We start from the raw sequence: 19,110 nt of genomic DNA, 5'->3' as shown, positions 1-19,110 counted from the left end.
CACAATAATGTTAGTGAGTAAATCTACTGAAATGGCCACCACACCATAACAGAGGAGTGTGATGTATAAGATGAGAATGCGGAGGTTAAATCATGGATGTGGTTGTAAAAAATAAGTGGCAATTGCACATCTTTACCAAGTGCTTACCATTACAGAAGATGTCCATAAAGTGATGGGGAGGGTCATGCCTCTTTTTGCAATCATTTTGGAGGGTCATAGAAATGTTTTCACTGGCGAAGGGAGGGTCAAGTCTATTTTTACAAAAGGTCCCAAAACTCCACCGGTGGCCCTTTATATAAATAACGAACAGTCCCTAAGAGGACAGTAAAAATGATGCATACCGCAAAAACTAGGGCAACGGACAGTCACTGTCGGCCAAACATCCATCACCCACTCAAGTCTGATGAAAACAGCCCCCACCACACCTTTAGCAACAGTAGATAAAAGTTGTCAGTACTGTACCTGCACGATGCCAGCCGTAGCTGAGCTTGTGTGTAGCAGGTCTAGAGGAGAGCCAGAGGGATAACAGGCTGATAATGAAGCTGACTAGGTCCACAAGCAGGTGGGCAGCGTCTGTCATCACTGCAAGACTGCCTGCAAAATACCCACCTGCAGAAGGAGACAATTAATTCATAGAAATATTATGATATTGTATGGCTAAAATGCTAGATTGATTGTGTAGGAAATAAGCAATAAGCAGAAGTTAAAGTGGGCCGGTATGATCCGGAACGGCGATCCTGCACCTTCGATTAATAAGTAAATTAATTTTATTGGCAGTTTCATACATACATACATCAGTTTTTCCTGTTCCTTTAAAATAAAAGTTTCCCCTATTTATTATCAGCAGCGCACCACCATGAGTCTATGAACGAGGAAACTGTCTGTGGTTAATAATAGGTCTGTAATAATAGCAGGACAGTCGTGTACTATCAGGTAAAGTCAGCTGAACAGGTGAAGATCACGTTGTCGGTAGCCTACCGGTTACAAACAGGACCGGCTTGCCTTTATTGTTCTTAGTGAAATTAGCTGGAAGTGAATGTAGCCCCGGTGGGTTTTATGTGGACTGACTGCGTGAGACACGGTTTTAAAAAAATAGCTTTTAAATGCTTGTCAGCAACCGGTTGTATGGTAACTTAGGAGGCAATTTGGCCTTGTATGCTCTGATAAATGTGGCATGCAGTTCACACACCATTCATAATTTAAATGAAAACTCAACTCCTGGCAATTTCTGCTGATGTTCATCAACACTGTTTTGGAAGGAAATAACAAGAGTAGCAGGTGAACTAGCTTTAAAAGTGAGTTTTGTTTATGTGTAACAGATAGAGTATCCCATAAATCAGGGATTAAAGAAATGTGAGGAAAACAGAATGACTCACCAAGGATTTCACCGATCATGAAAACCAGGCAGATGACTGAGACTACATACAGCCTCCTCTTTGCGACTTTCTTCTCTAGTTCACGATCCTCCTGTGCATGGCTGTTGTCATGGCAATGCTTGATGTCACCTGTGCCGTCCATCTGTAATGCCTCCTGGTTGGACACGCTGGGCAGAAAATATGCAGTGAAATGACTTTGTGACTCTTTAACGTGTTTAGGGTGCAACAAATCATTTTCATTGTCAATAAACCTGTCAATTATTATTCAACGTGCCCAGAGCCCAAGGTGCCGTCTTCAAATCATGTGCTTTGTGCAATCAACAGCACAACATCCCAAAAATATAAAATTTACAATTATATAACAGAGAAAAAGGAGCAGATCCTCCCACTGGAGAGGCTGGAAAGAGCAACTGTTTGGCATTTTTGTTTGATAAATAGTGTATCAACTCCTACATTAGGCCAATACGGTGGAATCAGGGGAGAACTTGCTTGTTCTGCGTGCCAATAATCAATATCCACAATTTGTCTGCATTTCGGCCTGCTTACCGTCACACAAGCATACAGTCCATTTCATTTTATTTCTGGTTTAGTTCCATCCATTATCCTTGTCAAACAACTTAAACACTGACACAACAAACACGGTGAAAAGCTGTCTGCTTTCCCCATTTTCCACACACCAGTGTACCTGCGGCTGATTACCTTTATGCCTTCCCAAAGGCAATGCTCCACCCAGTGCTCAAACATAAAACTGCATAGTAATTAGCATAACCAACATGGTAGCCTATATAAACAAAACAAAGTGGTGTAATGGCTCCAACAAATAGAGTTTATCGATTGTCACATTTGTCTGAGATAAATATTGATTCTGCTTTGTTTTACATTTGTACAGGTAAAGGTATGCTTAACTTAATCATGTGCAGCCTTTTCTTATACTCTTATTTTTTTGTGTGTGTGTGTGTGTGTGTGTGTGTGTGTGTGTGTGTGTGTGTGTGTATATATATATATATATATATATATATATATATATATATATATATATATATATATATAAGTTTAATAAAAACAAACAGTGGAATTTTAAGTTATATGAAGTGGGTTTGTTGTATAATAGGATATGAATAAACTCGAAATAAGTCTATTTTGGGGGAAACTGGGTGGAAAATTAAAATAGTTTATAAAAGGGAAATAGGTGAATAATTTAATCCAGTGATTCTCAAAGTAGGGTCTGTCTCTCTCTGAAAAGTTTTCAGAGAGAGAGAGAGAGAGAGAGCGTTTTCTCTTGGTTTGCCTTTGATATTTTGTTTAGGTAGTCTCAGTGTCACTTGCACCTAATTGAATTGATGTCAATTGCATTGTTTTATGGGTATTCTGTGTTGAGATTTTTAATACATGTCTAATATATTTCTAATTAATGTATCGTGTGTTGTTCTTTCACATAAATAAGGATTTAGAAATATAAAGATAGGCTACGTCAAATTATTCCAAGGGAAATATATGAGGGGTCCCCGGGATATTCTCTGTCTTGTAAATAATGAAATATTAGAGCAGTGCTGTAACCTGTGTACACCTCCCTGTGTTTTTAATTGTGACGTTTCCATCAGCAATGAAAGGAATGAACCTGCACGTTTGCGCACTGCTAATCAGAGCAGCAGAACCCAGACCAGTACCGTGTGGAAAACTAGTAGTTCACAAACTAGGGAACGTGAGCAAAGACAGTGCCCACTGCACAAGCATTACTGAGAAAAAAGTTGTATATTTTCACAAATGTTTGTCAAACGTCCTATAGGCTATGTAGGCTTATTTGAGTGTCACTAAAAGTCACTGAACAATTTCAGGTAAACAAATTATATAAACAAATAAAATGCTTCATAACACAGCCTAGGGATAAACAGATAATTATAGCCATGTTCTTCGACTAATATAGCGCAAATGAAAGAATAAAGGTTTACCTTAGAGTGGTGTATGAGTTCCTCACGTCTGACACCAGGGCCATTTTTTCTGGATCCTTTTTTTTGAACATGACTGACGATGTGGAGAATATCAGATTTAAATAGCTCGCTCAAAGTCGACTAAAACAAACACATGCTAAAAAAAACAAAAACTATAAAATGTAACTTAAAAGTAGCCTACTTCTAAGAAAGCTATATAGTTCTGTTAATACAAACTTAATTTGTATGTCTTGTTCTGATCTTCTTTAGGCTTTGTTGTCTCCTCTCGAAATGTGTTTTTAACAGCCGCTGGACATCCTCTGAAACCATCCGGAGTGCAAACGGCTACATATGTGATGCAGCCTTGTGACTAGCCTACCACTGATTGTACCGTGTGCAGATGCACCGCCGGTTGGCCGCCTGCAGCGCTATCAGAAGAAGAAGTTGGCCTACGGGGATTCAAAATATAGGCTAGATGTAGCCTACGATGGGTTTAAAAGACACCAACTCTCTAAGCACAATGTTGGTGGGAGAAGCACCCCATAAACACCTATCAATGTCATTGTTCTCTTGAATGTAGCCCTAAAAGTTGAAGACAAATTCACCTTGTGCGCACTGCTCATCTAAATCGGGAGGGGCACAAATAGCCTAGTTGTTCTGTTGTGTTCAGCGAGCCAAAGGCTGAACTCATTCGGGATCCGCCCCCCCCCTTCCCTTGACCAGCCGCCACTGGTTGTACAATCAAACCCGTGAGCTCTTTTCGTGTGTTTCATCACATGGCCATTCATTTCTGAATACAGGCTCATCCCAGTTTAAATAACAATCGTAATGCTGTATAAATAACATAGGCCTACTTGTTAATCGAAAAATCTACCTTAAGCTGTAAACACCAGTATAAAGTTAATTTTACTTTAGTGTCTCCTGTGAGTTTAGGATATTGTTGATTGTCAAATATTAAAGTCCCCCTCACTCAAAAATGTGTTTTTGCTTATTGTAACTTGTAAGCTTCACTTTGCAGAATGATGTGATTTATTATTTGACACTATAAGGCTAAAAGTTTCTCTGTGCTCACTTTAATTTAGAGTTTAACACATGTTATGTATGTATGTATGTATGTATGTATGTATGTATGTATGTATGCTGATTTTGATTTTGAGACATCACAAAGAAGTCAATCTTGGAAGAAGAAACTTGAAGCCTCCGGTGCACAAACACTGATCATTTACTTTTCAGTGAAGTGGGAGACATCTTGTGTCCAACAGTTAAACTTTTAAAATAATATTACCATTACCTGGTTGGACACGCTGGGCAGAAAATATGCAGTGAAATGACTTTGTGACTCTTCAACGTGTTTAGGGTGCAACAAATCATTTTCATTGTCAATAAACCTGTCAATTATTATTCAACGTGCCCAGAGCCCAAGGTGCCGTCTTCAAATCATGTGCTTTGTGCGATCAACAGCACAACATCCCAAAAATATCAAATTTACAATGATATAACAGAGAAAAAAGAGCAGATGCTCCCACTGGAGAGCTGAAAAGAGCAACTGTTTGGCATTTTTGTTTGATAAATAGTGTATCAACTCCTACATTAGGCCAATACGGTGGAATCAGGGGAGAACTTGCTTGTTCTGCGTGCCAATAATCAATATCCACAATTTGTGTGCATTTCGGCCTGCTTACCGTCTTACTAGTTTTTGATGAGGGAGAAGAAGTAGGTATAATTTTAAAGGTGCAATATGTAATACTGACAGCTTTTTAACCTGGAAATGTAACTTTTTTGTAGAAAAAAAAAACGTATCAGACACAAATTATTATTCAAAGAGTATATTATATATGTTTTAAAAGATAGTGGTTCCTAAACTTTTTTCACATCAAGAAACCCTAAACTGACACAAATTAGACCACAGATCCCAATTTGATAAGATTTTGTCCTGGGGTCCCCCATCTGATAGGATTTTGTGTTTTTGTTTTAGATGTTTTAATAAAGAAAGCGTATGAAACCCATAACAAAATAGTCATACATTGGGTCATTGTGTTACTCCCTCAGACCCCACTTTGAAAACCACTTGTCTGTTAGACAGTCCAAAAATATTAGTAAACATGATCAACTCTCTTTGTCTCAAATCCAAAAACTAGAGTGCTAAAACTCAAATTTGTGATGTCATCAAGTCTGGAACTGCTAATGTTCTGAGTTCTGTCTCAGGAATGAGAATACCACGATAGAATAAAGCTCATTTGGGTATAAATAAAGAACGTTCTGTGGGTCCACATTTCCATTCATTGTCTGTGGAGCAGCTCTAGACTTCATTCTTCATGAAACCACAAGTTTGAGACTTACTTCTCTGGTTTCTGACTCTAAAGGAGAGTGTAGCTCATGTTCACAAATATTCATTGAACTTTCCTAGGCCATGGAAATAACATATTGGAATTCCAAATTTAAGGTGGTATGTGTCGTCTTTGACATGGGGCATTTTGTATTTCATACGTCCATCTTAATGACCCATACCAGAGATTATGAAAAATCACATGTTGAGATATACACTCAGTCTCACATCTTTTGTAAAACTAAATTGCAAAGCGGTGCTCAACATGCCAGGACACGTTGAGCAGGCTTTAGGTAATTATAAAGTTTCCCAAGCTCATACTAGGCTCTAGGAAAATCTGCTAAAAGAATGAATGGTCCTTATATACTGTACAGTATGTTAATCTCTGCATCTCTGAAACACAAGCAGCAGTTGTCAATGTTTGATTCCAAAATGTACCACAAGATGGCGACAATGAGCCATGTATAGAAAGTGTTCCCATGTACTACACATCTGTCATGTGAAGAGGTTTTTAAAACCCAGGATGCTAATGATGCAAATTAATATATTATTATTATTTATCATTAATATATTTGTCTGATTGTTTATCAAAGATTTTGGCCCCAATGGCTTTCTCTATGTTTCTGTTTTACATTGTTCTGAAAAGGGACATTCTGCATAATGAGTACTCTTGGTAATTTAAGTATATTTTGATGCCAATACTTTTTTACTTCTACTAAAGTTTAGTATTTTTACACTGTGGTTTTGCTATTTTTACTTAAATAAAATATCTGAGTACTTCTTCCACCACTGTAATCATCACACCTGCAACACAAAAAAAATTGTGGGAAGAAAAGTGGTTGCAAACTTTAACAAAGACATACTGTCAAAATATACATTTGTTTTGTATCATTTTAATTTAATTTAATAAATGCATACTTGTGACACCTCAGAGTATAGTTCCTTTTTTCTTCCCAAAAGACATCATTTTATGATTTTATATTTTATATTTAAGTAATAATAATGATGATATAGATATAAATAGAGAATGATAGAAGGTGAAAAAGTGTAATATAATGCTCAATTATACACATTCACTCATTCACAAAGCAACTGGTGACGTTACAACTCATACAACTTACGTCAGTGCTCTTCAGTCTCTTTGAAACCCGCTTTAAGAGCATGAGACAATCACACAATGGAACTTAAAGGCTGCTTTTTTTAATTCCTTTTGAGAGTCATGGCATGTTGTCTTCTTGGAGAGGTCTAAAAGTGGAGTCAGTTTGACTAAAAATAGCTTTCAATATGTCAATGTGGCTATTTTGGTTGATACCGTCTGTGGACTCTTAAAAAGTGGGCCAGTGTTTGGTTTGCCAAGGCGTGTGTGTGTGTGTGTGTGTGTGTGTGTGTGTGTGTGTGTGTGTGTGTGTGTGTGTGTGTGTGTGTGTGTGTGTGTGTGTGTGTGTGTGTGTGTGTGTGTGTGTGTGTGTGTGTGTGAAATGTGAATAGATGGTGAAGTAGGGTTGCTAGGGGCTGCAGAGTGAGAGGAAAATGGCACGAGAAGGGTTAGTTACACATGGGTGTTCACACTGTTGTTAAGATCCTGCCACTCATCAGATCATGAGAGCTCTACGTACACTAAAGCCCTTTGTGTGTGCATGTTTGTGTATCTGTAAGTGTGTGTACATACCTTTTGTCCTCCCTGCATCCTCTTTTAACAGGCCATAACCATTGCAAGTATTTCTTAAAGACACACAACGGTTGTCGCCATGGCAACCGTCCATCCGTCCTCTCCATCCTAATGATCATTCTGTGTGTTTGTGCATCTGATAAAAGCCCCCCAAAAAAAAAGAAAAAAAGTGGTAAACAACTCCAGGTCAGGCATCTGGACAATGCCCTGACGTCAGACCTTCTCCGTCAACATTCACACGCCACACGGAGAGAGCAGAGGTGGGGGCTGAGACAGGAGTAGGGATGAAAGAGAGAAAGGGAGAGTGAGTTCCTCATAAGTCGTCAGAAGTGTGAGGGACCTCATAGCAGAAGAGACAGAGAGATCAGACGAGGCTGCATCTACACAGCACTACAGCTGAGAATAACACAAGACGCTGCAGAGGGTCTAGAAGAAACCCGGTTGGAAAAATTGAGGACATCACTAACCTGACATGATGGAGGTTGTCCTTACTAGATTGCGGGACTTTTCCTGCAAGACCTCCACCTTTGATAATTGTAAAACAGCAGGACAGAGTGCATGCAGGGATCCTCGGAGCAGAAATGGCTGCACAGCTGAAGAGAAAGGCAGAAAACTGGACATAGAGAGCGCTCTGGCCTGGCTGCGAAGGGAACTGGTAAGACTATGATGAAGTCTCACTCTTCTTTCTACATGAAGTCCATAGCAATGTGGTTTTTTTCAGTAGCAAGTACATTTACTAAGTACAGTACATAAAGATAATTTTGATGTGTATCTGAGAAATATTTACATTACTTTATACTTGTACTTCACTACAGTTAAGTTAGATATTTTACTTTTTTTTTTTATTTATTTAACAGCTATAGTAGTTGTTATAGATTAAAGCCCCTGCATACCCACACGGGTCATGTTGGAGTTGTGCAGGTAATGTAATGTAATGTAATTTTAATTTTTTGGCACAATTGCTATTTTCCACCAGTAGTCCCTGGGCAGGTAGATAGAACAATCAATTATTAACAGAATTCTATGCAAATGGAATACAAAACACCACGTTACTATAAGAATGATAAAGTTGTAACTTCCCACATTAGTCACAAAGTCCCACATTAAAACTAACAAGAGAGCCCCTGAAGTCCAGAAAGAAATCACACTTTTTATCTTGTGCTCTCAAATAATCATCTTGTGCACATAAGATAAAAACATATCCACTTTCAGGACCTTGGGGGCTCTATGATTTAACACTCTGAAAGGGGAAATTTTGCATGAGTACTTTTGATACTTTAAGTGAGACTATGTAACTTTTGAAAGAAGAAATTAATTAATTAAATGTTTCCTTTACAAATAAAAAGTTGAATTCATGAGCAATAAATGCACCCTCGCTCAGGTAAATACACTCAGGGATTTTGCTGCTACAGCCTCACTTAGTCTGGCATGACCAGTAGATTATGGTGCCTAATTTTAGCCAGTATTGCTATGTAACAAACATTAGTGAGTCAGTTTTTTTTTACTTGCTTTAAGAACTTTTTGCCGGTAATATGCAGTACTTTTACTTGGAACAGAGTATTTTTACATTGTGTTATTGCCACTTTTGATGGTTAGTAAATGATCTGAATATATCTACCACCACTGCTGTATGTGGTATGTTGTGAACTCCAGAGTTCCAGTATTGAATTGAATATTTCAGCAAAAGTGAAATAACAATTATATTAAAGCATTTTATTGTCCATAATGCTAAAGGTCAAATAATATGTCACCACAACAAAATTACCTCTTGGAACATCCTGAATGTTTCTGTGTGGGAAGTTATTGCCTTTTTGTTCCTGAGATGCATGTAGGTCATGTTGTTACAATGTCAACCCCTATCAAACCATCCTCTCCAGTCAAAGATGCTCTGTGTGTGTGTGTGTGTGTGTGTGTGTGTGTGTGTGTGTGTGTGTGTGTGTGTGTGTGTGTGTGTGTGTGTGTGTGTGTGTGTGTGTGTGTGTGTGTGTGTGTGTCTGTTTGCACCTTTGTGTAAGGCTCATTGTCACAGTTTAATATATCACTTGGCATTTAGTGCATTCAGCCAGACAGCTCGTCATGGTAACCGAGTGTCCTGAGCACACAGAGGAGGAGAAACCTTGTGTCTAAGTAGGAGGCTGACAAAACAGCCAGTAAAAACAGTTTACCGTATTTCAAAGCCAGATCTTACTAAAATATTATGTCCCATCAGTTATATGACATAACTTAGCATTAGTATGATATAACTTATCATTGTAAGGCAAGTCCACAGGGCAATCATTAGACCTTTAGAAACCGGGATAAAGCTCAAATAACTGTTCTCAAGCTTTTGAATCATATAATATGATCCTTATGAGCAGACGGAGTTTGCCAGTTGTCATAGAAATAGAGATGTTCAAATGTACAGTTTCTCTGAGCACTTAAATTAGCTTTTGTCCATGTTGGCTTTAAAGTTGAGTTTCAAGTTTTATTCTTGACTTTTGAAACAGCAGTTGACAAAACAATCTCACCTCCAAGTGCATGACAAAGGTGTTAAAACCACCATCTTTCAGCCGGAGCCCAGTCTCAGCCGGGAGCTGTAATTAACAGGGAAAAGAAATGCAGATGGTTTTTTGGTTTGGGACATTCCTCACTCCTGAGGACAAACTTGGACTCTGAAGTTGCTGGAATTCTGAATATCTTATTTTACAATGCTCTGCAATTAGACAGCCTCTCATAAAAAAAGAGAAGAAAGGGAACAGCAGAAAGATGCATTTGCATTTGAAAGAAGGCAACGTTTGAATGAAATGGCTGCAGTGTCACACTGAGCACGAACCCCCGTGAGTAAGAAAAAGAAAAGGCAAGAAACTCTTGAAGTTCAGTTTCAGTTTCTTTAGGGGTACTTTACTGTTCTATTTCCTTCAAGTTCATAATATGCTATTTGGGCCTGTTTGTCTGTTTTCCTCTCTTTCCAGCATATGTCTAAAATGTATAAAAGTAAAAACTAAACATATGTTTTTTTTATAGATGGAGATGCGTTCCCAGGATCAAGCTCTGATCCGGCAGCTGATCGAGCTTCACTCTGGCATCCAGGAGCTCAAGCAGGAGTTGTCTGAGGAGGAGCAAGACGATGGTAAAGACCAGGGGGAATCGGAGGAGGAAGAGGAAGGCAGCTACTGGGACTCTGAGAGCGAACAAGGAAGTGGCAGTGTCTATTCCGGCTCAGGGGAGGTGGGCTTTTCCATTTCCTGCCTGAAGACGTCTCCATCCCTTCACTCAAGGGTTTTATCAAAGAGGTCGTTCAGCAGGAGAAGCTCTGTGCCTTAAAAATCCAAATATATTGGAAGAAATTCAACTTTTGAAGTCCCTTCTCAACTTCCTTCCATATCCTCTAAGACAATCAACAAAGACAAGGTGGAGCAAGATAAATACATTCGCAATTTCCCACCATAAATTTACTTCCCTCTCTGTATTTTCATTTTTTTTTTACAGAGAAGCCAGACAAGAGGATAAGGGGTGTTGAGGGAGAATAAAGGGAAGCATGTAAATGGTCTTTTTATGTTTCATTCAAACCCTTGCACAAAATATGTCAATAATGGCTTCTTTTTTCTTACAATTCTAACCTTTGTTGATTCTATTTTCTTAACGAAAATAATAATGTAAATTAAAACACGACCATTTCTGACAAACTGCTATGAATTTACTGAAAGACATTTTTGGAAATACACTTATTCACTTTCTTGTCAAGAGTAAGCTGCATCCAGCATTTGGCAAGATTTGCTTAGCATAAAGACTGGAAACAGAAGAAACAGCTAGCTTGACTCTGTCCGAATGTAAACTTCAGTTTTTGTACAGATCAAACAAACGAGAATACAACATGTTAATTGGTGAGGTTAAGAGGTACTGGTAGGTGGATGTTGTTGACTTGGGACAGAGCCAGACTAGCTGTTTCTCCCGTTTTTATGCTAAGCTATGCTAAGATAAGCAACTAGTGACTATAGCTTAATATTTTAGAGATAGACATGAGGTATCAATCTTCTGTTCTAACTCTAAGCAAGATAGTGAAAAGGTGTTTCTAAAATGTCAAACTATTCCTTTAAGTTAGTAGGTTATATAAATTGTGTGACAAAGGATATATGTCCTGTATTAAACATTGACCTAAAGACAATCATTGTTGTCTTTGTGTAGCACTGTGTTTCAGAAAGGCACAGGTCAGATTTTTTGGACAAATGTTTTAAATTTCCAGATTTATATATATACAGTATGTACGCTTTTGTGTGTGTGTGTGTGTGTGTGTGTGTGTGTGTGTGTATGTGTGTGTGTTTGTGTGTTGTGTGTGTGTGTGTGTGTGTGTGTGTGTGTGTGTGTGTGTGTGTGTGTGTGTGTGTGTGTGTGTGTGTGTGTGTGTGTGTGTGTGTGTGTGTGTGTGTGTACACACTGGAAGCTCACTGACCTTTAATGACTAACTGCAAACCGAATGGATTCAATGCAGCAGCAGGACAGCCTGGAGTTCATTGCATCTTTATTGTGCACATTCTGGTGACAGTATGACATTGTTCTATGTATTCTTAAATATCTCTTTGAGAAAGTATTATTAGGACATCTAAGTTAGTACAGTGAACCAACATGTAAATCCATGTTTAAAAAATATTACTGTGGTCGATTGTGTATAGAAATATTTTTGAATTGAATTAACTACAATTGTTTGGGGATGAGACATAGATGTAGTTAACAACCATACCTGAACTTCTAGTAGTATTTCAAACAGGTACTACAGTGTGCCAATAAAGACACAATAAAGATATAAAATCATTGATGGTCGCATTTTATTTTTTGTCAAATCACAAAATATGTCAATATAAAATTGTGAAAAGTGATTTTCTATTTAATTTTTACATTCATAATGCATTGTTTCTTCACTAAGCAAAGAAACAAAACTTTCTTTAGTACAACTCTGCATAAGTGCAAAGAAATCTAAAAGAAAACAACAAAAAATAATGTGAGTATCACACAAAAGAAAGCAGATTCTGTCTTTTCTTTTTTTTCTCTACCCAGGTTACTTTACATGCAACAGGTTTCTACTTTTTTTTACCATGACACATTTTATTAAAATGAGCTATTATCACAAGAAAATGCTTTCAATCTCTTCTGTTCTTTTGCAACTTGCAACATTTCCTTGTCCGCCATGGGTTCCAGTAAAGGCATTCTGCCACCTCTAGTCACTGTTAAGTCTTTGCCCAGAGAAGGGGCTATCTACTGGGGCCGTTACTGCTGATCATCCCCCTCTACTTCCACACCTCCGAAACTCTCCCTCCTCAGTCTTTGGATCTCTGTGTTGAGACCCAGCAGTGTCTGAGCCAGCTGGAGGTCCTGTGAGCGCATCTCCAGCTGCATGACAACAATGGAAGAACTTGATCAGCCAGATCAGTTTGTAGCTATAATGTTTACACTAGATGCAGCGACACAAAAGGTATCCTTTCCTTCCACATTTTCTACATTAATGAACTGACAAAAACAGATAAATCAGACATTTCTGGACATGACAACTGTTGCAAACTGGAAAAGGCACAAAACGCCAAATCTGTCAGTCGACTCACCAGTTCAGACCTCAGCCAGGTTATCGCTCCATCTATCTGCGCCCTCCGCAGCTCTTCATTGGCTTGGTAACTCCTACCGATGCTGACTGGTCTGACGGTGGAACCAGAGTCTTGAGGGTTTTCTCTAGACTCTCCTGTCGCCCTGAAGGCATGAATCAGTTTGTTTTTAATGTTCTCCAGAACAATAGTGGACAAAGTATCCTCGCTTTGACTGTCCCGGTCCATGCTGGGAGGGTATGAATGTGTAGGGCAGGTACTGTAAGTGTGTGCCCTCTCACGTGTTGCCTCCCTGCACGTTCTTTGACAGCCTGATATACTCTTTCTCATAAAACTCTGGTAATCTTCTTTCTTCTCTTTTCTTTGCAATCCACTAGATCTCCACCTCTCTGAACCGGTCTTCCTCCTCTCCCTATGTGAACAGCACTCGGCACAAGTCTGTGTGCTTCTGTTCAGCAGCTGCAATCATCCCTTTTGCCTGCCTGGTGTTAAACTGGCTTGTTTTGTCATTGTTACTATGGAGAAACTACCCTCCGCCTGCATGCCCCATCCCCTCCTCCTTTCGGTAACCCTAATAAGAATGGTGGAAGATCTCGGACAAAGACTATTGTTGCCTCCTAAAAGAACTGAAAAGACCCCCCTAACCACCACCACCACCACACCCTCCCCCTCTTTCTCTTTTTTTTCTTAGTCAATCCCGCCCCCATACAATTCCAGTGTGAGAAATGTGTTGTGAGTGAGCTCTCATTTGGACAAAGTGCACAAGTGTAGATGGGTGTGTGTGTGTGTGTGTGTGTGTGTGTGTGTGTGTGTGTGTGTGTGTGTGTGTGTGTGTGTGTGTGTGTGTGTGTGTGTGTGTGTGTGTGTGTGTGTGTGTGCCCCAAAACGTTTTTAGTGCTTCTCCCTAAATAAGACCTGTTTGTCAGCTTAGAGATGGACAGGTTGGACGAGGAAGGAGACACAGCCTCAGTGTTAGCCGATTCAGAGGCACAAAGGCCATCCTACGGTGAAATATAACCAGGCCCTTTGTGCCCAAGTTAATTCCATTCCCCTGTGGGGTTTGTGGGATGGTTTTTGGCAGCTATGAGCCGTTCTTCCCCTGACTTCTGTACAGAGATGAGACAGGGGTCTAGTGTATTTTCCTGCCTGACTTATGGTCCTGGCTGTGAAGAGTGAGAGGGCAAATTCGGAGGGGACATCACACTCAGTCAATGTTTCTTTCCCCAAGGAAATTCTTTACGTTGAGAAATGTTTTGCTCTTTTAAAGTGCTATGTCATAGGAAAAAAGAGGTGTGTATGTTAGTGTGTTTCTGAGAAAGACTTGATACCTTGTGCTGTCCAACACCTTATCAAGAAACTCTTTACACCGTTGACCATTAAATACATGGCTTTGATTTGCAATTCTGTCATAACATAATTTGTAAAGATGGATGGACGAGCATGTTAGAGAGACGGGGTACTTGTCAGAGCTCATAAGAGACGTGAGCTATGACTCCATTTGTGAGGTCTGTGGAGCATGAGAAGAGGTGGGAGGGATTGGGCCATCAGTCTTGAAGGTCAGGAAGCAAGTCACATATGTAACAATGACAGAGACAAACAAGCTCCCAAATACACAGACTAAGCCTCAGGTTGTGGGATAGGTGGTCGTATTTGACTTTAAGATATCCTGTATTACTATATTATGGCCAGAGGCCACATTTTTTTGAGTACATTGTTTTGAGTGAAAAAGTGAAGGCTGCCCTCTTGAATTCTACTATATAGTAGATAGAACATGATAAAGCCAATACAGATTCTCCTATATAGTGGATAAAACATGATAAAGCCAATACTGTGGCCCAATGTGCAAAAAAACGTAAAGTACACTAATGGGTGCCCTTAAAATGGAGAAAACCCGATGCAATACTGTATTTGTATAACATGATTTTTAATATTTGGGCTTGGGGAAGAAGTTAGACGACTAAAGTCCAAGTTGAATATCAAGTCATTGGCGTTAAATAACAAGCTATGTGAGCATCAGCACACTTAAAAGTTTACAAATGTAATATTGAAGTAAATGTTTTTGACTATGTTGTATATATTTTAGGCTGTGATAGTTTTTTGATTAGTTTTTCATTTAAATATCTGATTAGTGTTTAACTAATCTTGCATGTATTTGTTAATACTACTGACAGTTATTTTTAATATAATGTTTTAATATTGTGTGCACCTGCCCGGGGACTGCAGATGGAAACTAGCATTAGCTAACTCTGGTACAAAACATCTTTTCGTAAGATTAATGTATTTTGTACATTGTCCCTGACAAATAAACTAATTAAATAAATAAATAAAATAAAATAAAGTTGTAAATATCTTTTGATTTTGTCAACTGACGTCATTAGATCTTTCAGATTTATTCATCAAGTCTGTCTCAAGTCCAAGCTATGTGACTCAAGTAAAACAATAGTAGGATTATAAAGTACAGGCTGAATCTGAAGGTATCTTACAAAAAAACATGTCTATTTCCATTTGAGGAAGCACAAAGTTAAGATTCTAGGGTTGTTTGTAGGAAAATACATTGTAGTAATGGACTGCAGGCTTCAGCTCCACTGTTTAAATGAAATTGCTGTAATTACACAAATGGAATATTATGCATTATGGTTAGTCAAACTTTGGGAACCATTATTGCCTTGAGAAGAAATCCATTCAATTAAAAGTGAAGTCACTACCTTGTATGACGATTGTTATGGATTTTTATCCACCACAGTCTTGTGATTTTTCTCTCCACCGAAGAGCCTCCACTTCAACGTTTTACACCTGACATTTCATATTAATCATCTAAATTCAGTGCTGATGGGATCAAGTGTATTATCTGAGTCGCATGTTACCTTTCAGCTAACTTTGCTGCCTCCTGGTGGTACTTTCAGAAGAAAGTCACAAATAGTGCTTTTTAACATGTAACATGTGCTTGTGGTGGTTTGTTCATGTGTACTATTTACTTGTACCGACATTCAACCAAATTGACTATTTTTTATTTAACAGCATAAGCTAGATCAGTGGGGGAGACTAACTGAAAGATCAAGTTGATGTGAAATGCATCATTGTTTAAATGGACTATTGGGCAGTCGCGAGCCAGAGAACTGTAAGGGAAACCATGAAGAAATGCTGGTGCATTTTGAACATCATCAAAAGAAAATAGGGCATGCAGGGAACACAATTCAGAGTGGAATTCAGCTACACAGCTGCCTTTCTAATGCCCTCAAATTTGTCTTTTTGGCCTGAAAACTGCTGCATAGAACAGGATCAGCTGAAACTGGGAGGTAGAAAGCAGTTGTTTAGGCTCTTCTTCAAGGTGTAGCATTTTTCCTATTTCTGTGATATGTTCCAGTAGCCTAAGGGACTGCAGTGTTCAGACATCTTTCAGCTGAGTTGGTTCTGTGTCACATGAGCAAACTACTGTTCTCCATGCTGAGCTCCTGGTCAATTAAAGTAGCTTTAGGAGTGGAGTTGTTCAGGCCAAACAATATTTGCATAGAACCTTTATACAATGTTAAGCAAGATTAGAACTAAGATTTGTAAGTAGTAAAGACAAAGCTGACAACTAAAAGAACATTTTAATAGATGTTTGCTATAGTCATTTGACAGCTAGTTGGTTACTTAGCAGATTCATAATTTAAATACAAAACATGTGCTCAGTTTTGAAATTCAGTTCAGATATGATCCATTCAACCAACAAGAGGCAAATGGTTAGCTTACAATTTGCTCCAGGCAGCTACAACATTAAAATAAGCTGCTGTATAACGTAGCCTAACACTCTCTGAAAAGGTTCATTCTGCATTGGTACTTTAAGTAGGCCTACTTTTTTTCTGTGCAAACAATTTAGTAATAATTTGGTAGGAGTAGGATTTTAATATTGTGGTGATATTGCTATATCTTTGTCTAAGAAGTAAATTATATGAATACCAGTAGTAAAGTAACTAAGTACATTTACTTCAGTACAATTATTTAGGTAGGCCTACTTGTATGCTGAGTATTTGCATTTTCTGCTACATTATACTTCTACTTCACTACAATTCAGAGTTAAATATTGTAGGCTACTTTATACCTTACTACATTTATTTAACAGCTAAAGTCAACAGTTCGGCCTACGTTGATTTTGCATACAAAATATGATCAAATGATAAAAAGTACTGCATCATTAAAGGCTATGCATACTCACAGGTGTTTTATGGCTAATTAAACCTTCTCATATTGGAGTTGTGCAAAGCTACACATGCTGGGATTTACATGGCATCATTATGTACTAATAATGATAAAGTTGTAACTTGTCTAACAAGAGAGCTCCTGAAGTCCAAAAAAATCCAATAGGGAAGAGCCGGTGTGCCAAGGTACTTATCCCCGCCAGGATTTGTATCCCCTGGCCGCGGGAGCGCGCGTGCACTCGGAGCGGAGCTTTGGTCCCCCTACAGGTTGTCTCATTGGAACTACAGCTGCAGTTAAAAGTTACATAGTGGAAGACTGACAGGGTTTTCCATAGTAACAAGGGTCTCATTTATCTCATAGACTGTTATACAGTCTATGGGGAAAAACTCTCAAACAAAATGAACCAACCTCAAGGTATTTCTTTTAACCATTATTTGTCAGGCAATTATGTCAATTCCTTTTTTATGAAGCCTACTGATTGCCATGAAGTCTATAAAATCATTTCAAACTTGCGAAGCACATACACTGCTGGTGAGGATGAAATCTGTAGTAAAATTCTGAAAGCCATTGCACGTGATATCATGGAGCCACTTACTTATTCCCAGGTGAAAAAAAATTCTATTAAAAATATACTTTAATAAAGTGTACTAAGTATATTTTCTAAATTTTGTACTATTTTCGTCAAATCCAAGTATAGTTAAGTGTATTCAATTATGTATTAACTTCAACTTAACATCTATTTGACTACACTTCAAGTGTAAATAGTATACTAAAATGGAACAACTTTTTTTAAACTTCAAGTGCACTAAAATACACTAATGAAAATCAAGATTCATGAGCAATTAAGCACACTTACAGTACAATTGCCATTCTTATTGAAATACACTTAAAATGGCATTGCAGCGCAACTTAGTTGCGTTTAAGTATATTTTGTTCATACTGCTATCATACTTATAATTACTATAAACTATGTTAATTTAGTATGCCTCTCTGATATTTCAAGTGATCTACAAATGCACTTCATAACTATATTTAGTGCTTTTAAAGTGTCCCACTATGACAATAATAATGTGTTTGAAGTGAAGTTCAATTACAACTTAAACATCATAAACACGTACTTTCAGTGCAATGTTATTATAGTGTAAGGTAGAAACAAATTGTTTGAAGTATATTTCATCTGTACTTTTATCCCCATTTTGTTATACTTAAGCATGAATGTTGCTATTACACTACAAGTGTATTATATTACAATTCAGTTCAAGTGCATTACATCAACAGATTATAAATTGCATTTCAGAAAAGGATCTTTATTATTGACACAAAAGTAAAACACAAAAGCAGATATTGGCAAAAGCAGGACCCTTGAACAGTAAAGGCAGCGTCCGAGAAAAAAAAAAAGAGAAAGAATATGAGCGATATCCGCCGTGCTCGGACATACGCCGCTGTGGACGATGTCTTCCAGTTCTAGTGTTAAAAATTCCTTAGAAATAAAAGTTTATTGATCTTTGAAAAAGTGTACCTGCATTATTATGCCATTATCATTATATTAGATGAAAATGGTCTCAGGACGACAAGATTATGGTTTATCACAATAATTTCTGGGACAATTTATCGTCCAGCAAAACTTGTTATCGTGACAGGCCTACTCGCTTTATACTGGACCAATGTCGAAGATCGTTGTTCCCAACAGTAACAACAACAGAGGAACATAGGGTCCAAGTTGAAAAACCCGAAGTTACCCTTTAAATTGTTCACTCTGTTTTCAAAATAGTTTTTCAAATGACAAAATTTTTTAACCCTGTGTAAAAAAATAAATAAATTCCATCTGGTATAGCAGTACCAAAGATGCCTGTTGGTCTTTAATGTAGTCTGTTTTCTAGAGAGAAAACTTTTGCTTGGTTTGCAAAAGGTTATTTCCATGCAGCTCCATGCAAATCCTGTCCAGTTAATTCAAACAAAAAAAACCTAGTCCAAAGAGTACAGCCATACCAACGATGCCTTTAGGGACAACTACGCTGTTTGGTTGATGGCCGTCTCTCTGGCCCTTTCACTGGAAGAGCCT

The 19,110-nt window shown here is 38.2% G+C and overlaps 2 protein-coding genes across 4 annotated transcripts in view; both read right to left on the bottom strand.

Annotated features, from left to right (window-relative positions):
* Positions 1 to 3,988, bottom strand: part of slc30a8 (solute carrier family 30 member 8) — a 10,103-nt gene extending 6,115 nt beyond the window's left edge. Inside the window, exons 1-4 of one of the 3 annotated variants that reach the window (XM_039819888.1) lie at positions 3,910 to 3,988; positions 3,326 to 3,398; positions 1,377 to 1,543; positions 463 to 609 (exon numbers count right to left, since the gene is read on the bottom strand). In XM_039819888.1, the coding sequence (XP_039675822.1) occupies positions 463 to 609; positions 1,377 to 1,543; positions 3,326 to 3,396 (385 nt within the window). In that variant the 5' untranslated portion in view covers positions 3,397 to 3,398; positions 3,910 to 3,988. The other 2 variants (XM_039819887.1, XM_039819889.1) reach the window with 2 other exon arrangements.
* A 7,946-nt stretch (positions 3,989 to 11,934) lies between these two features.
* Positions 11,935 to 13,369, bottom strand: si:ch211-153f2.3. Its single transcript, XM_039819916.1, has 2 exons — positions 12,873 to 13,369; positions 11,935 to 12,663 (listed from the first exon to the last, which is right to left on the bottom strand). The coding sequence occupies exons 1-2, from the start codon at positions 13,197 to 13,199 to the stop codon at positions 12,541 to 12,543; spliced, it is 450 nt and encodes a 149-aa protein (XP_039675850.1). The 5' UTR covers positions 13,200 to 13,369; the 3' UTR covers positions 11,935 to 12,540.
* Between the last annotated feature and the right edge of the window lie 5,741 nt (positions 13,370 to 19,110).

Source organism: Perca fluviatilis, chromosome 13 (genome assembly GCF_010015445.1).
Source record: "Perca fluviatilis chromosome 13, GENO_Pfluv_1.0, whole genome shotgun sequence".
NCBI classification, from domain to species: Eukaryota; Metazoa; Chordata; class Actinopteri; order Perciformes; family Percidae; genus Perca; species Perca fluviatilis.
This window is presented reverse-complemented; position numbering and strand designations above follow the sequence as displayed.